Source organism: Porites lutea, chromosome 10, assembly GCF_958299795.1.
Source record: "Porites lutea chromosome 10, jaPorLute2.1, whole genome shotgun sequence".
In the NCBI taxonomy this organism is placed as follows: Eukaryota; Metazoa; Cnidaria; class Anthozoa; order Scleractinia; family Poritidae; genus Porites; species Porites lutea.
Window position 1 is genome coordinate 26,562,277 of NC_133210.1, and position 21,699 is coordinate 26,583,975.

At 38.6% G+C, this 21,699-nt stretch overlaps 3 protein-coding genes across 3 annotated transcripts; all 3 read right to left on the reverse strand.

The window, feature by feature from the left end:
• Nucleotides 1-239: 239 nt before the first annotated feature.
• LOC140950354 (uncharacterized) lies at nt 240-1,971 on the reverse strand. The gene has a single exon (XM_073399561.1). The coding sequence runs from the start codon at nt 1,561-1,563 to the stop codon at nt 757-759; it is 807 nt and encodes a 268-aa protein (XP_073255662.1). The 5' UTR covers nt 1,564-1,971; the 3' UTR covers nt 240-756.
• A 1,767-nt stretch (nt 1,972-3,738) lies between these two features.
• On the reverse strand, nt 3,739-13,116 carry LOC140950928 (activating signal cointegrator 1 complex subunit 1-like). Its single transcript, XM_073400143.1, has 8 exons — nt 12,910-13,116; nt 11,463-11,663; nt 10,534-10,712; nt 9,693-9,782; nt 8,397-8,443; nt 7,523-7,642; nt 5,144-5,351; nt 3,739-4,573 (listed from the first exon to the last, which is right to left on the reverse strand). Exons 1-8 carry the CDS (start codon nt 13,067-13,069, stop codon nt 4,457-4,459), a joined length of 1,122 nt encoding a protein of 373 aa, XP_073256244.1. The 5' UTR covers nt 13,070-13,116; the 3' UTR covers nt 3,739-4,456.
• Nucleotides 13,117-18,378: 5,262 nt separating this feature from the next.
• On the reverse strand, nt 18,379-21,435 carry LOC140949719 (uncharacterized). The gene is made up of 5 exons (XM_073398857.1): nt 21,263-21,435; nt 20,323-20,427; nt 19,626-19,808; nt 18,876-19,041; nt 18,379-18,545 (listed from the first exon to the last, which is right to left on the reverse strand). Exons 1-5 carry the CDS (start codon nt 21,395-21,397, stop codon nt 18,379-18,381), a joined length of 756 nt encoding a protein of 251 aa, XP_073254958.1. The 5' UTR covers nt 21,398-21,435.
• Between the last annotated feature and the right edge of the window lie 264 nt (nt 21,436-21,699).

The window sequence follows — 21,699 nt, forward strand, 5'->3', positions numbered from 1 at the left end:
AGAGCATCCCCGCCACTTTTATACGGGAGTCCCCCACCGGGGCCACATGTAAGTTTAAACTCCAGAAAAGTGAATCTCAACCTTAAGCCCTATTCACACTAGCCTCCCACGCAGGCGTTTTTAGGAGAGCTCACTTTTCATCCCTCCCTTTAGAGGCGACATTCACACCAAAGCTTAAACATGAGCTAACATGTTTAAAAACTGTTTAGTCAAACATTAAATTTGTTTTGTCCATACAATATGTTTACCGTACTTTTATTGATGGCAAATTTAAAGCTCATTTGAATTCTGTGTAAAATCCTGTGTTCTAGTAACTATTTTTCATGTTTTTAAAATCAAATTTAATTAAAAATGTTTAGTTGGTGCAGAAGCATATCACCGTGAAAGAATTATATGCTTCTGGTTGATGTTAGTGGGGCTGCGGGCCAATTTAGGCCATTTCTTGTCTTATTCAGCGCATTTCAAGGCGCACACTTCTTTAATTTGCCGCTTAACTGGTTGTTAATAATTAATGATGTCCATCCATTCTGAGCGGGGAAAAACCGATCTGGAACATTCGGTCCTTTATGTTTTGTACATTTATTTCGTTAAAAAATAATACCTTTCTTAAATGCATTGCTCGATGAAATAAGACCAAGAAATAGACGGAAAAGACACTAAAAACAAAAAGACAAAAGAACAAACTAAAAGAACAAACAAAAAAAACACTGTCTCATTTCCTGAATTTCTCTCTCTAATGGTTAACCGACCATAAACTTAAAAAACTGGAATGTTCTTGGGTAGAAGTTTTTTCGCTGATAGCGATTCATAGCAAGGCATGCACTCTTCCACAACAGCCGCCACTTCCGGTGGGAGATCTTCAACATCGAACACAGCGCATGGGCGACTTCTGTTCTTCTTGACTCTAGCTTTGAACCCAGAACTCTTCAGTGCATCTTCATGCCATCCGGCCCAAACATCCCATTCAGGAACCGGCCCTGGTTCCCAGGAGGTCATGTTCTCTTCAAACTCTAATCCAACAGCTTCACAGTAGCTCTGCATCATTTCAGTGGGATAATCCAACAAATCGTCTGCGTCCACGACTATGGGGTTGCTGTGAATGTGCCTCTCGACAAAGTCACACAGCTCCGCCATCTGGCGAAATCCCGCTTCTGCGGGATCGAAGTAATCCCATCCCGTGAGCTTCGGGTTTGTAGAAGCTTTGTACAATGAGTATACTGCCTTAAGAGGATGGCGGATCAGAAATGTGTGTTGAAAGTCCTTAAAACCTTCTTCTGTGAAGATGTGGAACTTGTTTTCCACGCAGTAAGCCATTTCTTTGGTGAAGACGAAATCACTTCCGTCGTGCTCTTTCTGAAGCAGTTTACTTATTGAGCGGTAGGTTGCCTGCTGGTTGGTCTCTTGGGCTGCGTATCTAGGGCTTTGTCTCTCTGGGCCGAAATAATGGGCTGCTGAGTAAGGCTCGTGTAAAATTTTTGAATTCTTGAGCGTCATTATCGATCTCTCAAACGCGGTTGAAACACATCGTGGTGCAGTCCAAAGAATAACACGACGTTTAGACATCTTGTAACGTGAATATCCACACTCAAAACCAATTTGCTGACGGAAAACTGACGGGCGTTAATTGCCGGAGTATTTCACTCGTTTGCGAGCAACAGAGCTTTCAGAATTTTTTTTCTACCGCTCACCCCTTTTTTTCGCTGAAACCGCCTCCGTTGCTCCGTATTGATCGTAGTACTAGCAGCTTAGGTTGTCGACATCTGATTTATAAACTTGATTACTTTCCCGCTGTTGGTGTCCCAGGTGCGAAAACTTCTCCCCACGCATTTTGCAAGTTAACTGTTATTAATGAAAACAGGTGTGCATGTACAGAAAAAATTTTCTTTCCTATGAAAAAAACAACTGGGCACAATCTCTAGAAGACAATGACTGCGGCGGAATAAAAGAAAATTTAAGTTAAATCCATTTCAGTACACTCTTTGAAAGCCATAAGACCAAGAGCTAATAATAACTTGGGCGCTTAAAGTTTAATGAGCACTCCTGACCAGTTTTTGAAATTCAAACTTTGAGTATTATTCAGTAAATTCTGGATTAAAAGTATACCCATAGAGAATGTTATCTCTCTTTGTGGATTGAATACCATCTGCCCTATGACGTCACGTATTAAATCCTCAATCTTAAATTTTGCTTCAAATTTTCATTTTTTTACAAAACTACTTTTGCGAATACATTTTAAAGATTTTCTGGCAAAAGAATCAAAGAATCGTTCATTTCTAGGAAATATTGCTGTAAATTATTGCAACCATTATTAATTCAAAAAGCGTGTTACGAATGGTTTTCATGTTCGCGGTTTTTGATCATAGATTAAATTGCCCGGGCGTGAGAAACCACCATAAAAAAATTCAAAAGGGGATTTTTTATAATTTATTAGATAATTTAGGGCGTATATTGCGTTGCCTCTATTGATTATTTTGATTTTTACATCGTAGATTGAGATGTAATCGTGTAATTTTAATACCGCACATTTATTTTTGCAATAACACTTCCTTTATTCTCAAATTCTAACCAGTGATGACCTTCCGCAAAAAAAAGAAGATAAAAGTATGTAGGAAATCGCCTTTAAAATACGACAAATTTTTTTAGTGTCAGCGGATGAAGGTTAAGACACATCGACCGGTCTGACCTCAAAGTTGACTGGCAATGATAAAGTAAACCTCTTTATAGCAACCAAATCAGAGACGAACCAACTGGCCTTCATCAGATCGAGTTGAGATTTTAAATTGTTGGTTCATACCACCACACCCAGGAGTGAATTTAAAAATTAACAATTTTTGGAACTTAACTTCACAGCGTTGTAGTTCAACTGGTGATAGATAATTTATGGCGTATATTGCGCTGCCTCTATTGATTATTTTGATTTTTACATCGTAGATTGAGATGTAATCGTATAATTTTAATACTGCACATTTATTTTTGCAATAACACTTCCTTCATTCTCAAATTCTAACCAGTGATGACCTTCCGAAAAAAAGAAGATAAAAGTATGTAGGAAACCGCTTTGAAAATACGACAAATTTTTTTAGTGTCAGCGGATGAAGGTTAAGACACATTGACCAGTCTGACCTCAAAGTTGACTGGCAATGATAAAGTAAACCTCTTTATAGCAACCAAATCAGCGACGAACTAACTGGCCTTCATCAGATCGAGTTGAGATTTTAAATTGTTGGTTCATACCACCACACCCAGGAGTGAATTTAAAAATAAACAATTTGTGGAACTTAACTTCACAGCGTTGTAGTTCAACTGGTGAAAAAGATGACTTGGAATTTACCAAACTGTTGTTTTGATTTTATACCAAAATTTAAGTGGAACTGTCTCTGCTTGTGTGAAGTACTAACAACTAAAAGCTTGTTTTATTAGCGTTCACTTTTCACTCCATTTGGTCACAAAACCCAAAATTCAACAACAGTCCCAATCTTTTTTCTTTAGCTGATTCACCGAGTGTATCCTTTACCATCTTTCTTCATTTTGCCACCACACAATGTAACAAACCTTATTGCAGCTTCCTGGCGGTTTGGGGCAGTTTAATGGTATTATCATGGTTCCGTTAAAATTTTTCTTCCCTGTCATTCGCCGAGAGCACAGCACATGACCTGCAAATAACTGCCTACAAATAATAGTATCCCAGTATCCTATTACAAATTTATCCAGCTTTTTTCGTCTCTTCAAGATACAGTACAAACCCGCGACTAAGAAAAGCTGCATTTTCCGGAGAAAAGCTAAACAGATTCTTACATAAATGAAATTTGCACAAATTTAGGCTATTTTGGTTCTTAAATAGGTTCTTATCTTCTGAAGAAACAACACATTGTAGCTAAGAGTATTTAGTGGTATTCATCTCATTCTTTATTAGAGGTGAAACCTGTATACCATTATAATTGCAGTTAAAGCAATGAGGCACCTATGTCTCCAAAGAGTATCCTGTACAGATTTTTTTAAATATAGATGTAAGAAAATAAGAACATGTTTCAAATTTTACGCTCAACAGGTTCTTGTAAAGAGGGGCTCTAACTAGGAAATTTAAGCATAGCAGGTTCTTAAAAACCAGCTGGTTCTTAGTCGCCGGTTTCTACTGTATATTACTGATTTATCGCTATTGTTTCGTCTCAACATGGCCTAAAGAACAAGATATACCCGTATCACACGCGCTACTTTATTCAACTTTATTTCTCTGTATTACAGCTGATAAAATTTCGAACATGAGTCACATGACTATATATTTCGGGCGACATAACTCTGGTTTCGACTTTCGAGCGATTTGATTGTTTACCGTCTACACATTGCAAAGTCAAGAAGTTTTCTTTTCTAAAATAAACCATTCATTCGGGAGTTGTGAAATGTCCACGAAAAGTGATGTCCAAGATCGTATGTAAAGGTTCCAAGGCAGGGAACTGAGTCAAGGTAAGGGGACAGATGCAGCACATTCATAATGTCCCTCGGCATCATAGCGTCCTCTTGTAGACAGATGAATTGTGCCTAGATGGTATTCACCAAAGCTGAAGTCTTCAAATAACTGCAAACAAGAAAAGAAATAGATTGAAAGTTATAGACAAAACATGCAACAAATGAAACTCATCATTTGGGAGCAAGAGTGGTGCAGTGATAAAAGCACAAGTCCAGAGACGACGACGCACGAACCGACTTATCTCATTGACATTTGAAGTATACGGTTCGAGTGATCAACCAATTTTTAAGCAGGGAGTCTCCCCTGAGGTCCAAACCCTGTACCCTTTTATATACCATTTTTAATAGAAAAGCAACTCCTTTCGTATAACCTTCTATTGAAAAATGGTTCCCCGTTTCACACACCCAGCTTAGAACTTTGAATTCCTTTTAACTGATATGTAAATATATGAATAAATCATATAACCAGAACGTTTTCACGTCTAACTCATCATAGCCATAAAATGCATCAGTTACAATCCCTCTTGGGTCTTTTTACAGACCGAAAGGATATATTTTCCTACCCTTTCATATACTCCCTACCCTTTCATAAACCAAAAGCCTGAAAAAAGTACCCCCTTTTGGGCGGGGCCTCCCTCTATATACCATTATGGGGATCCCCTCAGGTATGTAGCCTTACCGAAATAATTTTCCTTGCATCAAATGATAATTTCTTTACAAATCTGGGGGGCACATCTGTTCGGCTTTTCTTAGCTGGGGTTTGTTCATCAGTGTTGCGCAGTTTGGAATTCATGACAGTTGCGTGTAGCTTGACTTGGTCATATTGTTTTTTCATCAAACCCTTGGATACAAATCTCTCAACAATTGCATCAGCCAGCCTTTGGAGCCTAAATTAAAAGACATATAAAAGATACTGAATATTGCATATTCAATTATTCCTACTATTTAATATTCTTATCGTTGTTGCTTCATGTTGAAATCGTGGCAGATTTTAAAGAGGAATTAGTGAAAAGATGTTAAATATTGATTGTGATTGGTAATAGTAATAGTAAAAATAATAAGTAGAGAAATATTTTCGTGGATTATATTTTAAGAGATACTGAGACATTATGATCTTTTCTTTTTTTCTAACAGATGTTAAGGTACAAATTTCGTTTTAATTCTTTTTAAGTGAACCACTGTACATAGGTCTTTTTTGTGAGTATTGAATAGCGATTTTTCTTTTTTTTTATCATATAGAGAAGGTTATTATTATCTTTACCTAACTTAAGCCCTGTCCACATGTATCCGAATATTTTTGAAAACGGAGATCTTTTCTCCGTTTTCAAAAATATCGGGATAAGCGTGGGGCAAATACAAAATAAGATCGACCTGAGGGAGATTTTGTGAGCCCGCGACACTGAGCAACACCAACAAACCCTTGTTTTTCACTAAAACCGCTGGACACAACACTTCTCCTGGGTCGATGTTATATTGTCACAACCTAGGTGTGGACAGGGCCTTAGATCGCTATTAACTTTTAATGAAAACGTGCAACTTGTTATGCAACATTGCTGCAAAACGAGTTGAATAGCGATGTTGCGCGTTTTACCACCCACGAATCAAACTTGTCTTGCAACAAATCAGGTTGTCGCAAGTTGCGAAAGTTCTTGCGGAAAGTAGAGAGAAGTTCTACTCTTTGTAACATAGTATGTACTCATTTCGCGTTTTACTGGCCCAAGGCAAACTGACTTTGCAGCAAGTGACGTAAATCCTGTGTGTGGTATGGACTCCCGCTTGATTTTAACCAATCAGAAGTCAGTGTTTGTGTAACATGCAATAACCTGATTTGTTGTACGTGGGTAATAAAACGCGAAACATCGCTTTACAACACATTTTGCTGCAATAGGGACCTTAAGATGCGACGACGGCGACAGCAACCTGAACGTCAAAACAGCAATAGGTCTCATAGGCAAAACAACAACTTTGCACGTGCAGTACACGCCTTATTTCAGGTTTTATGGAGGACGTAAACAAGCCACAAGGAACTTTTCTTTCCCTTTCTGAACTTGGACCTTAGGAATTCAACTCTAGGAGAGTTCGCCTACACTTGACAAAGTAAGTGAGTTCAAATAATTGCGATGAAAATTGAAAGACCGTTAATTCACTTTTTAAGCGACGTTATCATCCACTATAAGGAATTGTAGCACACTTTTATCATTTGAGAATAAAATAGGGAAACAAAATTTGACGGAACTTGTAGAAAGGGTCTGTCCACCAGGCTGTTTTTTCAGGTGCGTCATGAATCAAGTCTTCTTGTGGTTTTGTTTTAATTGGCAACCCAAATGGGATTCGACGTTTTTGGTGCGAAATCGCGTGGCCACCCGGACTTTCAGAGAGAAAAAGCAACAATTAAGTCGAGTCTTTTTTCAAATAAGTTTTAATATCTACACTGACGTGGATAACAGAGAAAGAGCTACAGCGAGAGATAAAAACAAAGGCGACGAATTATGTTGGAAAAATAAGTGAAAGTTTTAAATCGGCGATGAGAAATTGAGAAATGCTAGCGCTTAGCAAGGAGAAGTCAGCAACGTAAAAATGAGCGGCAGCGAAAAAAAAAGCGCACAGGAACGCAAGCAACAAAATCTTTGGTGAGCACATAGGACTTTTTTTTCCATAAAATGTGTAACTAGCAAGTTTTACGCTGTGGACGTGCCAAACAACGGCAAAGAAATCATTAAACAAAAATGTGTGCTGCACGTGCAAAGTTGTTTTTTTGTTGCTAATTAGACTTGATTTTTTGGCAGTTCTCGTTGCCGTCGCCGTTTAGCATTGCTCGATTTTATTTTTTGTTTGAGAAAATTATAAGTAAGCTTCAATTTTAAGTCTGGCTAAAAAGTGACGTTTTTGCTGCCTTCGCCGTCGTGGTATCTTTTTTAATTTCCTCTTTCTCAGCGAGAGTGCCGTTAGTAAAAAACTTCAAGAGCATGACACAGTCATTTCACCAGGTAATTCGAGAGATAAATTGTAGTGCAGTATATAACAACAAGATAACATTTTTTATGATTACAAGTATCACCTGTCCGAGCCATCTTTGGGGAGAACTTTTGCATACAAAACATCGACCTCCGCCGGATCATCGTTCATGTACTCTACACCTTTAAGTTCTATTTCAACAGCAGTGTCCTGCAAATACTCCCTGAAGGTATTGAACAAGGAAGTATATTATCTTTCTAATAAGTTCCTAAAAATTGTATTTGTTATAGTGTAATCCTTGACCAGTTGTTATGTTACCACGGAGTTGCATTAACGACTACACGGTCAACCAATGCAGCGAAACCACTCTTATCTTGTGTACGCCTCTTTGCTTGTTCAATGGAAATATTTTTAAAATAGTATTGCGATATTTTGCCAAGGGTCCAGTTGGTAAGGACGCTTCGGCTTCTCATATGGACATAAGTTTGCTAAATAAGCATATTATTCATACTGAACAATAATGTTTACGACAAAAAACTTAGATCTTTCATAAAAGATGTCAAATATTTATAGTAGAACTTGAAGTCATTGTAATTTATAAGGAAGAAGGCAGAGACATACATTCTCTGACAAAAAATGGATGCATTACAAGTACACTCTTACAGGAATACAAATAAAAGTTGGTCATTGGACAATGTACACTTAAATTAGCCCAGGCAGGTCAAATAAAATCTTTGTGGCATGTGGTAGGACAAGGACAAGGGAGTTCAAGCCCGACCTGTAGTACGCTATGAGAACCAGACAGTTAATGAATATCACGTCGAGTTGATGCTGAAGATTTCCATAGTACTAAAACATATACATGAATGGACGATTCTGGTTGGTCCAGCTAAAATACAACTGCATGGCCAAGTCTGTCAAAACATGTCCTTTCTGAAAAACATTACATTGCAACTCTGTTTTTTAAATGCACACACCTGACAAGTTCTTGGTAGCATTCTGACAATAAGTCTGCTGCATTTTTCTGCAATACAAAGATTGCTACATTTAACTTTGTTTGTAAATGTGGGACCTTTATGGAAGTACGTTTCAATAATCTCTCAAAATAAATATTGCACAGACCTATAGAAGGATTTTTTGAAGTTGACATCACCTCGTGGTTTTCACTTTGTTGTGTGATCTTTTAACTCTTTTTCACCATTACCAACCAAAAAATGCTACAGTAAGAACATCTGAAAACTGTACACCACCACTCAAAAGTAGGTAAAGAAAGAGTGCCTGTTGCTTGCAAGAACTTTAGTCATATCTCAAGGTTTTTTTTTTGTTTATTAATATCATTTCTCAACAAAAATGGCACCTATCCAACACTCAAGAGTACTGTATCATAACTGTTGGTCAACATTGTGAAATAATTTTTCAGTTTATTGACACTTCACCATTGTGGCACTCTAATCACTTGTGTCTGAAGTGACACAGATTGGCAAGAGGTGCATGCATATGTTGTGGTTCAATTTTATCCATGGTTTAATTTTCATTTCCTTTTGTTAAAACTCATTGCCATACCCCAAAACAAAGGGAGGTAAAAATTCTGTGGAGCAGCTGTTTTGAAACTTATGGACCAAAGGACACCCGTTAATTGCTGATGAAGTTATAAGGGGTGTATAACTGTGTATACAACTATTTCAAGAAAAGTTGTTGGAAAAAATGCGTATGCAACAGTCCCTAAAGATAATATTGGATATGCTCAATACACTGTTCCAGACACGGTAGCTGTCAGACCTACTTTTGTTGCTTTCCTTTAGCACTTGCACTCGCACGAGCTACTAGGATGCTGGCACAACAAATAAGAGAAAGTTTTAAAATTCCATTTCAGTTGAAAGTGGGTGCAGTTATTTGCAAGAGGGAGTCATGATCACTGAATGACTTGAATGGATTATAAGTTTGTTGAATAGAAAACCAGTCACAAGGTGGCCAGGGTTGTCATTAATATTATTTCAATCAAGAATAGCCATACTAATGTCAGCTAATTTTATTGTGATCTTATTCTACTTAAAACTCCTGTGTGGCCATGAGAGAAGAATGTTCAAAGCTGCCTCTCTTATGATCAGTATTTCAAAATTATGTACTGCATGCCACCAAAATAGTATCAGGTTCTCAGGGTGGAAGTTGTCTAAGAAAATAAACAGTAACAAGAAGAAAGAGTGAAAATTATTCTGATTATTAGCTGTTTGAAATATCATCACCCCCCATGAACAAATCATTCCTCTCCTTACCACATCTTTGTCACTCAACAAAGTCAGCATGCCGATGGTCAAGTGAATTTTGCTTGGTAGTTGGAATATACTTGCATCTATTCCTCGGCACTGCAATAATAACATTGACAATTATGCCTCACTGATTACAAGTACTGAAATTAAGGGCTTGAGAGACAGATGCCCACAAGTAGTTTACAGTGACAGATTTTAACTTGCGAGTCACCCTGGGTTCAAGTCCCTTTACCCAGCAGCTAGGGTTGATTACAGTTTCAATTTTCAATAGTCCTCTGGTTTGCCTGAGCCCCCTAGTTGGGATTTTAGTTTAACTTGCCATATTGTGAGTTATTTGTGGGTGACAGTGGATATTGTTTTTAACAAAAATGTTCATTAAAAATAAAGAAATCGTGAACAAAAGTGCCATGTTAAAGTTGAAGTTATCCTTTCCAAATTTTTCGGGCCTGGCCCTTCACCAGTGGAATTACCAATTCCTTGAAACCATTGCACGGTTTATTGTTTATAACCCCTATAAATACTGCAGTCGACTTTCTCTTAATGAACACCTCTATAAGACAGACACCTTGACAAATGGACACCTAGAGTTGGTCCCTGCCTTTCTTTACTCCCTTCATTTGACCCAAGAAAGACACCTCTTTAAGATGGACACTTAGTGCAGGTCCCAAATTAAAGGTGTCGGTCTTAGAGAGAGTTCACTATATGTGTTTATAGTTAGGTATAATTTGGTGGTATTGTTTTTTACTTTAAGTGATTATTGTGGTTTTAACATCCCATAGCCATGTTTAAGACATTATTATTGAGAATAGAAGAGAAAAATGAAATATGAGTTTGGTGAAAAACCTACCTCAAAACAATCCTTGAGTACTCTTACTTTGAACTCATCAACTTTCTTTTCCAAGTTGCTTTCATACAAAGGAAAACACAAAAAATGTGTAAAAGGAATCTTTTGTCTTGCAGATTCCGTTATTACTTCAATGCGGCTTCTTGCCCCCACTACACCACTCCTTTGGGGTCCCGTTATCACTGCAAAATGAGATACAAGGTAAGTCAAAAACAAGAGTCCAACATTATGGGGCAAGGTTGGGCAAAATGTCCCCATTTTATCAAGGGCAAGTGTAGAACAGATAGCATTATTTGTGTCTTATTTGGCATCAGCAAATAATATTTACTTTATTAAGTGTGTCAGATGAAAGATCATAAATTAAACTCATGACCTCTGGCTCTGCAGTCAACAGCTCTATTAACTGCACTAATCCTGCCTAATAAACGAGAAAAGTGACGTTTTAAAAGAATTGTCTCCCCTTCAAAGAACAAAAATAGTGCTTGCATATATTGTCAGTCAAGAAGAGCACTCAGGCCTTTTGTTAGCTGCAGATAATAGGGAAATTAGGTGGAATTTCTTGGAAGTCACATTACATGGCAGGTCTGATAAAGGGACTAATCATCAAAAATAAAAATCATTAACTTTAAAAGAAAATTCTTTTTGTCGGTTGTTACCATGGGAAATCAGTATCAATCTATGAGTTTAATCAAAGGAACTGTCAAATGGGTCTGTAGGGACATAATTTTTGTGGCACAAAAATAATAACCGTCCAACCCTATCAGCAACCATCTAAACTATAATGTAAATGCCAAACTCTGTTTACCCAGTAGTTAAAGTTCTGTACTGTAGTAAAAACGTTCTCACAAGCAACCAGCAAATTTTGGTATTTTGAGTGGTCTCTTATGTGGGTTTTGACTTTAGTACAATATAAATCTGATAAAAGGTCTCACCTACGTCTCCTTCCTGGCCCTGTCTAGGAATCCAGATACGTGTACCAGTGTCTTTCTCTATTTTCCTCTTTGTTTCCCCTCTTCTTCCAATAATAAATCGATGGAGCGAACTTGGCATTTCCATCGACAGCTTATAACCTTCATCAGTTTTTTCAACCAAACCAAATGCATCGCAAGCTTCATCATCCCACATTACCTCCTCTGCAAGTGACAAGTACATGGTGTTCTCTTAACTAAATCATTTCTGTTGGCTTATACTGTATGATACCATTCCACAATAATATTCATTGAATACTCTTTGGTTAGCCCGCTATGTGATATGTAAATCCTATTACAAATGCATATTTCTTGTTCTTAAAACATGCCATGCTGAATAACTACATACCACTTAGCCCACTTTTTAAGTTAAGATAGAGACTACTCTTGAATATGATGTATGTGTACAGGGACAGTGGAGTTGGAGGGCTGGCCATGGGATGGGGGGGTTTAGTTGCCCCCACTTTTTCTGGAAAATTTAAAGACTTAATGACAGAGGTGAGTCCAGCCCTTTAGCTAGCCTGCGAAAACATCTGTTTCTCCTCGCTCTTCGCCACTGGGGACGTTTCGCGAGGAGGAACGTCTGCAACTCAGCGACAGAAATTCCATACTGATGACGTAAAATCTGTCCGGAATCCGGTCAGAAGCGCTGATTGGTCGACAGAGTAGTTAGATTGTTTAAGCTATTGTTTACGAATGACAGACAAAACACAAAAGGCCACAAAGGTCAAATGTAAACGCAAAGAATCTCGAGCAAAACAGTCAATATTTGTGGAATATACTCTTCTCTAGAAGAAACATTTGAGTTTTGCTGGAGCTCGTTGGCAGATGAACACAATACTTTACCAAAATCGACCAGAAGACACATAAAATTGGACAAATTTGCATTTGGAACCCCGTGACTATCGAATTTATTATGTAAACATTGATTTGCGTCATCAGTATGGAATTTCTGCCGCTGAGTCGCAGACGTTCCTCCACGCAAAACGTCCCCAGCGGCGAAGAGCGAGGAGAAACAGATGTTTTCACAGGCTACTCTTTAGCCTCTCCACCTCAATTCACACTGCTGTCTACACTTTTAGTCTCTTAGCCAATGAGAAGACTGATAGTGGCTTCAATGTACAATAATCATCATCATCATCATAAAAACATAATAATAATAGATATCTGTAAATACGATTGATCGTACAATACTCCAGCTTTACATCCTACAAGGAAATTCAAACTAACTTATAAGTGAAATTTTTTTACAAACAAACATCCACCATTGACAACAACAAACATACAGAACAGTACGCTATTAAGCAAAGAAATGTACAAATTTTTAGCTTAAAAAAATTTATTCCTCTTTCGAACATCACATCGCTTCTGTACTATGCTTCTTTTGTATGAATGAATCCAACGTGCCTACCTTCGTCATTTCTTTGGCCTGAGTTCGAAGCCTGTTCAGTATAGGGTTCGATTTTCTGCTCAAACGGCATTTTTCGGTAACATCTTCCTCCTATGTTTATCAGAGTTGGCTTCATTACATCCATGGTAATTAAGAAACTCCACAGTTTCAAAAGAAACATGATCAATAACTTCCTTCTCTGTCTTGTCTGTCCGCCATCTTGAACGTTGGCCGAGTGCTGATTGGGGCGAGATTTGGTTCCCGGTTCACATCGGTTCACATCCGCCGGGGAGTGTAAGGAAATGGGTACGAGCGCAAATTGCGGCAACTGCATTAGTTACCTTATTTCGGATATTACAACTCAGTGTCACTCCAAACTTTGGGTACCAAGTAATAGGGAGGGTTCGTTTCTGCCCGCCCATGAGTGGAGACAGGAAACAGGGCTGACCACACCTTTTTTCCCAGAGTCTTTCAGGTACCCGTTCTTGAATGACTCCCTACCGGTCTAGTGGTAGGCTGACCAGTTCGCCGTGTATAAGCTTGAAAAAAGTTTGGTTCAAAGGGTACAGTACGTACATACATGCACACACAACCAATTTTACCTACAATTTTAGCGTAGCTACAAGTTAATATTTCCGAGGAAATGAAAGAATACATTATTGTCAATCCAACAAGTGAGCTAAGACACAGGACCTTAAAAATAGCAAGTCCAGATCTATGATTAGCTAGAAAACACCAAAGCCCGAAAGGACATCCGAGTGAACCTTTTCTCGTGTTTTCCTTTCAGTTTCTTTTCTTTTCTTGTTCTATATTTAGAGAGGTATGTATTTCTCATGCTCTGTAGACCTTACGAACGGGTTGTTCAAAACAGGGTTAAGATAACCTCGGGTTAGTGCAAAATTCCAATTCAGATATGAAAGCTTAAAAAGCAAATTCAGTTTTATTCCTTTGCCTACAATTTGATGATTGGATGCTCTAAAAAGAATAGAATAAATTATCCGGGAAAATGCTTGTGAGCAAATTAAAAGAAAAAAGAAACTCATGTTAAGATTCAACCCTGGGTTAGCGCTAACCGGCCTTCGAACAACTGGGCCCAGCTGCAGGGCTCTACTTATTCTAAAGAGAGACGGTTGCATTTAATGAAACTTTTAATTGCTGCCTTGTTCCTATGCCTCCCTCTCCCTGTTATAAGGTAAACTGCACTCAGCCTCTCTATTTTCTCCATGCATACTGGAAAGAACTCGACAAATACGGGTCAAAAAACTACCGCAGTGCAGTAGAGACACAGGTGTCCAAGTCATGGGAATAAACATAAAAGAGCTTAGAGGCTTGGACAGAGGACACTCCGTACCCAGTTGCCTGCGTTTTGGTTTCCATGACGTTCAGGTGCTTTAAAAAAGAACACTATACAAATGGTCGCTTTATTCCAATCATTCCGTATCCAGAAAATAAATAGGTCCCCAATATGTAGATGTGACTTCACATAACGTTATAAACGAGACTTCTTGTTGGTGAATTATAAGTCACGTTTTTAAATACAAGTCTGAGAGTCGTCATCGCCCCAAGGCCAATTAGTTTACTAGTAGAAAGAACTGTTGTTGTTGTTACCATACTATGGTATACGAGAACTCTAACTTGACTTGACTAGACTCATAACCTGATCTGTAAACTAAAAACCTACTCAGATTATCAAGTTACAACCGTTCTTATCAGAGGTACGTTACAGGCTGGGATGACAATCTACAAACATACGACACCTCTCCGTCAAAATCATACACATTTTTCCTTAAATAAGTATAAAAAAAATCTTGAGGTATATTGAATTTATTTTATAGTTCATTTTGAGACTGAGACTTAGATAATAATATATTAATACAAGAAAGGATTAGATATTTATCCTCTCTTAATTATTAATAATGTGTCGTTCAGTTATGATATGGGGCAAGGATTTTCGCATCTTTTTCTTCTACACTATACTGGTTCCACTTTTTATTGAATAAAAAATTAAGAAATAATATAAGGAATCGTATACTTTTGAACGCGAAAGGATTAATTTTGACTGCGAATGGATCAAATTTAAATATGCTATCAACCACATTTCAATCCGAAACGTGTTTACCATTTTCCACAAAAAATGAAAAAAAGCTCATTTGGACCGTCTACTTTTCTTCTTTTTGTGATATTGCTATAACATTAGAATCGTGAGAATGCCTCATAGTGTGGCTTACAATCTAAGTTCACGGTCATGCTCTGTGTTAAGAGTGTTAAGTAATCCTCTCGTAGACAATTAGGAATTCTTTGCCAGTCATGTACCCGAAGGGTTGACATGATCGATAAAGACTCTTGATCATTCTTATCTAGGGCCAACGTTGACTTTGGTTACAGATAGAATAACTCTTTCATTTTCAAATGATGCTTGGTGTATAAACGTCATTCAGTGACCAAACAGGCAGATTACAAGGTCGATCTTCTGAATGATGTTACATCACACAAACGTAACATTCACATCCATCGTAGAATTCGGACAAACGATCCCTGGTCCCCAAGGGCCACATACGTCCTATCGGTGCCTGGTATTGTCGTTGCTGCAGCCGCTGAAACGCCTTGAGGGCTCGTCATGTGCGCTAACTGTAACCCTGTATATTTCAAACAAATGCATGTTTTTCAACGTTGTGAACCAATTTTGTTTCCACGATCAGCCTTAACATAAGCGTAAATCACAAAACTTTTTTTTTTCTGCCAAAGTCCGAACAAATTCGAATGTAACAGATAGATTTTAACACGATTTTGAATTTGTAAGCTGAGCGCTTTTAAACTTCTTTTACATTTTGCCAAGCAACACCTATCATTGCCAAATCGAGACCCTTTCACGGTTTTTCCAACTTTTGACTGGGAGCAGTTAGTGAAAATCTGTCAACATGGCTAAAAAGAACGCCACAATAAATTAGCAAAGATACTACGTCTGAACATGATTTGTTGAAAACTAACGAAAATACATCTCCACAAAATCACCTAATTTTATACACGCTTGTATGGTGGGGTGGGGGGGGGGGGGTGCAAGTTCGTGCCCCTACCATACAAGCGTCTGTAGAAATTTCGCGACTTTGTGGAGCAATATCGTCGCTAGCTATTAACGTGTCACCTTCAAATTTGGTAAGTTTCCTAAGTTTAAGGCGCTCTTTCCAGCAGTGTCAATGGATATTCGCTAACTGGTCTTGGAAGAGTCTATTATGTAGAGGCCTGTTCTCGTCCTTGTGACAAAAATCTTAATAAGCAAAATTGTTAAAATGTTAGTGCTCGTCGACAGCAACAATTACGACACGCTAACTATTCGCGGGCGACACAGTTCTTATTAATCCCTGTATAGTGATATTTGACGGTCCATTATCATATAAACGTTTACAAAAACTGTGAAAGAAAGGACATACCGGTCTTCATGTCCAGGACTTTGAAACTTCGATCCTCGCACCCACTGACTACGAAATCCTGGCCATCTATTTGAAAACTACTGATACCTTAAATGACAAACAAAGGAAAAATTAAGTTAGTAATTGTAAAGAGAGTAGGTCATCCTTATGTTCACATGTTTTCAGAAAAAGATATTACCCATTTTAACTATGAAATTACAATAGAGGTAGATGCACGCGAAACTGGGTTGGTCTTGTATCAAACTGAAATGTAGGATAATCGTAGAGAGCTCCATCGCTTCTCCTATTCAGCTGCCTATTGCCTATCGCTTTATCGCTTCTACTATTTTCAAGGCCGCGCAGGAAACTGGGGTAATTAAAATTTCACCCCAAACCACTGTTTCAAAGGAAAAAGAATACTTTTTTCATAGTGCAATGCGATTCAACACCAGTTCAGTCTCTCGCATGATTTCACGATGGTCGTTTATCCTCAAAAGCAGTTATTAGCCTTGAAAAAACGCTTAAGGCATGGGCACGCACTAAATAAAATTTTTTGACAAATTAAGGTGGTTGACTGCAAGTCACAACCGAATGGCCTGAATTTCAGATATTTCTTCTAGTCGCTTACTCTCTCTCTTTTTCAACGCAAAATGGCAAAGAAAATGGCTAGGAGCATACTTGGCGTTCCCCATTTCTTCCAATCCTTCCTTTTCAGGTAGGTCTGGCAGTGTTCTTTGTTATTCAGCGTAAAAAATAATCAACGTTTCTAGAACAGCAACTGTTCCCGGTGCGTCAGTTTGCTGAAGTATGACTGGCTTGCTGTTTTCTTACCGTTAATTCTCCAGCTTTGGGGCTTTATTTCTAGCAGGTTCTTTCCGGTTTCCAGCTCAAAGACAGAAACATTTCCATCCCAGGACCCTGAAATAAATTCATAAATAATAACGTGACTAACGTTTTGTAATTATGAACACTTGGAGGTTAAGTTTCACTGACGACCCCCAATTCAAAATGGTCAGGCCTTTTTTGTCTTTTCATCACTTCCCTGGCTTGGCTCGATCTCCGCCGTTTTCTAGAGTTCGGTCTTCGATCCTCTCGTACCTTCGGCAAAAATGTCCAATATACTCCATTAAATTCCAGTCGTTCAATAACCAGAGTCCTTACTTTGGGGGGAGAAGTGGAAGTGCAATTCTCAGGCAGCGCTTGGTAATCGCACCTATAAGCCATTTGCATGATGGCTTCATTTTATTACTACGACCAGAATCCTTTTCGTTTTTCCTTTCATATTCAAATTTGGTAATCCTAGCGAGGTTTGAATAACAAAAGTCTTAATTTGTACAAGAAAGCAAAGCCCTGAAGGATTCTGGTCGTGGTAGTAAAATGACGTCATCATGAAAATGGCCTATTCCCTCAGATGCTGTTGTTGAAACTCAAAAAAAAAACGCTAAATACGCTAAACTGATCCTCAAGCTCAAAGCGAAGAGGAAAAAATTCTAAAATAATGTTGAAACATCCTGAAAGGTCAGCATTCTCTGACAACCATAAAAACTATCTGTCAGAGGATGCCCGTTGTAGTGTTGAGGGGTTTGAATGTTCTTCTAAATCAAGAGGCTTACCAATGATGCATTTGGTGCCGCTTACATCAAGACAGAAGCGACCAAACCCTGTTGGAGGTTTGATAGTCTGTAGAACGCTACCAGTTTTCATGCAGAGAACTACAATGAAATTGTTTTGCTTTTCGCTGCCAACGGAATAAAGCTTGGAGCCATCTTTCGAAAAGAACACCTGAGAAGTGAAACAAAAGAAAAAGCTTTCAATCAATAAGCACAAGGGAACTTCCTCAGTTATTGTAAAAAGTGAACTTGATCCTTCATGGAAAGTTTGCATTCCCAACTTAAGTACAAGAAAGACCTAAAAAATTGGAAGAACTAAAACATTGTCTTTTTTTCTTCAAATAAAGGTGTCATTGTCTATTCAAATCCTAAACTCAGAATCAGCATACGGGAATTTTTTTCAGTAATCAAAGTAACTCTTATGCCTTATATCAAAACGATAAAAATTTCATTCTTTACTTATTGCGCATGTATTAAAGAAGGAAAGATAAGATATAAGGAAGATTACTCACGCAGGGAATAAAGGTGTTATTGTCACTCAGATCATCAAACTGTTGAACAAGCTGCTTATCTGGATAAGTAAAGATCTTGATTTTACTCCGTGCATACCTCTGGTCTAAACCCTGTACTGCCAGTTGTCCTGGGTGAAAAAAGGTCCGCAGTGAGTGCTCCCTCTATTACATGCATAATTTAAAGCAAACATATTCTGCAATAGTGATGCAATGGCGAACTCACGTCTGCTTAAAGAGAGTGTTTGGGAAAAATAAGGAACTCAGGAACTCCTTTCTCATTGATTAGTTGCCATGTTAAATAATCGCAGCCTTATCTGCCTCCTCGACCTCAGGCGTTTCATTTCTCGCACAGACGCGAGGGCGAAACGCGAGTTACACGCGGTTGACTGGTGGTGAAGTGCAAGGAACTATGGGGAGGAGAAAAACGAGAGGGTTAGGGTACGAGGTAGCAGCCTTACCTTGTGGACTGAAGCAGGCCCTACCGGTCTCATAGCCATAAATATTCTTGAATCTGTCGACTTCTTTGCCGTTCTCAACATTGAACACGACCAGATTTCTTCCCTTAGAGACTAGCAGTTGTGAATCGTCGGGCGAAAAGCAACAATTATCTCTACTTGTGTAGAACTAAGAGGAGAGAAAAGAAATGAAAAATAAGTCGATTGTTTCTTACTTAAGCCAAAGTTGTTTAAATTATCATTTTCGATTGAGGTCGGCCCGAAACTTCATCCTTGTTCCCAGGGCTCTCTCCTACTAGCCTGGAAGGAGGTTGCCCGAAACTTGTGTACTACGAGACAAAGGGCGTCATTCAATTCCCAAACAGCGATACGTACGTAAAAAAAAAAGAGGCACAGGCTATTATTTTTAAACCAACTTCGAAGCACAGTCGTCTTATGACAAACACCTCTCTAAACAGACACTTCTGTTTGTCCCGAAGATGTCACACTTCATATATTTCCTACCTCATAAAATACGGTCACCTCAATAATGTAAGCAAGTGGCTCTGGTTTTCTGTTGCCCGAATAAAGAAGGTTCGACTGTAGCTGGATCTAAGATCAAACACTTTGTCGAGTGTTTTATGTAGTTTATCAAATGCGCAAAAACTCTTCAAGAAATTTACGATTTAAAAATTATAAATTTGCAAAATTGTATCAATGGTGGATTTCCTTTGTCTTTTTGTTCATTGTTTTCTGTTCGATCACTTTTATAACCTCTATGCTGGTTAGAAGTTTTCCACTCTCTGTTTCTAATACTTGGACATAGTCGCAATTATCTATGACAGCAGCTAGTTTGCTTCCGTCGTGCGAAAATTCCAACGCGGCAATCTCCATGGCTTTAGTGTCACCTCCATGTAACGACTGCTCTCCAGCTCCTGTCGAGGTTGTGTCCCAAACCTTAAACAGAAAAACACACATTGAGGTTTTAAAAAAGCAATCGTCTAATAGCCTTATAAAGATTGACCTTGCCACAACTAAGCCAAATGGGAAAGTGCAATTAGCGAATGAAGGCATTTAACTTGATCGCAACAATTGTTACACGCGACACTAGATCCAAATGCGTGTGCTGTTCTCCTGGCCGGGAGGAGGGGCTATGCGATAAAGCTTTATAAGGGGACCTCTTTCGTACATCTTCCATTGAAAAATTGTACCTTTTAACATCATTCGTCATTCTACTAGGAGTTTTAGCAAGAATGTCTCAGTGGCGGAAACAAGTTATCAAATGTAAGACGTTTTATCATTTTGCTATCGGGAGAGGGCTGAACCTCCTTCAGTATAAATAACTGTACTAACTTTTTTGGTGAAAAAACAAACAAACAAAGCAAAATGAAGCTTTCCGGCGTGCCTTTTGTTTCTGAGAATACGCGACTGTTCACTTAGAGTTCTTAATTAGAACTATAATTTAACTCACCAAAACATCTATGTTGTCACCATCGCACAAAGACACTAAACGCGCTCCATCGTAGCTGATAGCCAGTGTTTGTATTACGCTGCCATGTACGTACTCCGCTATTTGCTTTAGAGAGAAAATATACGCAGTGCCGTTTGCCTACAGTTCTCTTAGTTAACAGAATCATGTATAATACATATACATACTTTCGGTTTCAAGTAGCCACTTGCATGCAGTGTAAGTCTTTATCAACGCTGTTGTTAGAGTGGTTTTCGTTTGAGTGTCGTAAAACCAAAACCAAAGTAATTACTCTGGCCAATCACATAGGACACAGACAATACATTGAACCAATCAAAACTCGAAGTAATTACATGTGGCTGACGCAAAGCGAGGGAAAATGCATGCGAGCGCGTCACAATTGGCTTTGGTTTTACTTCTGATTGGATGAAAAGGTGGCGCGAATCTTTTAAGCCAATCGCATCGTGTAGAAAGTGCAAAACCAATTACTTTTCGACACTCAAATGAAAACCGCTCTAGCTATCTAGTCCGAGACTCTATAAAAGCCTACAAAAACTGAGATTCTTCGCAAAGGGAAGCAGGTGTGAAGAAGGCTCATGATTGAGGCACTGCCTCCATTGTTCATATAGTAAAACGCCGTGTGTGGGTGTTGTTTAATTGTTATTGGCCCTCCTCCTTACTCCGTAAGGTTTCTCTTCGAGAACTCCGCGGCTTTTTCCTCTCTTCTTCAATAAGTAAATGAATAAATTGAGATAAATAACAAAAATCAAAAGCATTTCTCAGAGACCGAAAAGCAACATGATCGTGAGTGGGCCACGTCGACCATCATTGCAGTTTTAATTTATCCCAGTAGACACTATCAGTATGAATTACATCTACTAACATCAAGTCTTCAAAGTAGGCTATATGACACGCAAGATGGATAGAATTTGTTCTTAATTACCTTCCGTGTGGACACTGAGAATCCACACACCGAACCATGCGCACTGCATCCATATACTACATCCGGGTTCTTAGGGTGAAAACGGACATCTTGTGGGTCTCCTCCCTGAGTACTGTAGCGGATCCACGTGACCATTTTTCCAAGCCCTAAGGGCTTTCTTCTTCTAGATGACACTTCTTTTTCATCTGAAATACACGACGTTTGAGTAATGACTTTCAAATTTCTTGGCATTCACTATCTCGTTTTGGCTTTGCAGGCTATAAAGTGACATCATTTTGTATGACGTACTTTGAAAGAAGCTTGCAGTATCACAAGGACAGAATAAACTGTTTAGGACATAACGAAGGTAAGAAGTGTATGAGGTCTAAAAAAACGCCTCTCTGAGAGAAGTGCTCGCACCAACTTTGTTCAATCAGGTGACACTGGTTAGCAGATGC

Coding starts and splice junctions, on each gene's coding strand:
- LOC140949719 (XM_073398857.1), bottom strand. CDS start 21,397: ATGGTCACGTGGATCCGCTACAGTACTCAGGGAGGAGACCCACAAGAT. Junction 19,042..19,625: donor AACTTCTAACCAGCATAGAG/GTTATAAAAGTG, acceptor CTCTCCTCTTAG/TTCTACACAAGTAGAGATAA. Junction 18,546..18,875: donor GGCCTGCTTCAGTCCACAAG/GTAAGGCTGCTA, acceptor TTTTTCACCCAG/GACAACTGGCAGTACAGGGT.
- LOC140950928 (XM_073400143.1), bottom strand. CDS start 13,069: ATGTTTCTTTTGAAACTGTGGAGTTTCTTAATTACCATGGATGTAATG. Junction 11,664..12,909: donor AGGCCAAAGAAATGACGAAG/GTAGGCACGTTG, acceptor TGTCACTTGCAG/AGGAGGTAATGTGGGATGAT. Junction 8,444..9,692: donor TGTTGAGTGACAAAGATGTG/GTAAGGAGAGGA, acceptor TTTGTATTGCAG/AAAAATGCAGCAGACTTATT.
- LOC140950354 (XM_073399561.1), bottom strand. CDS start 1,563: ATGTCTAAACGTCGTGTTATTCTTTGGACTGCACCACGATGTGTTTCA.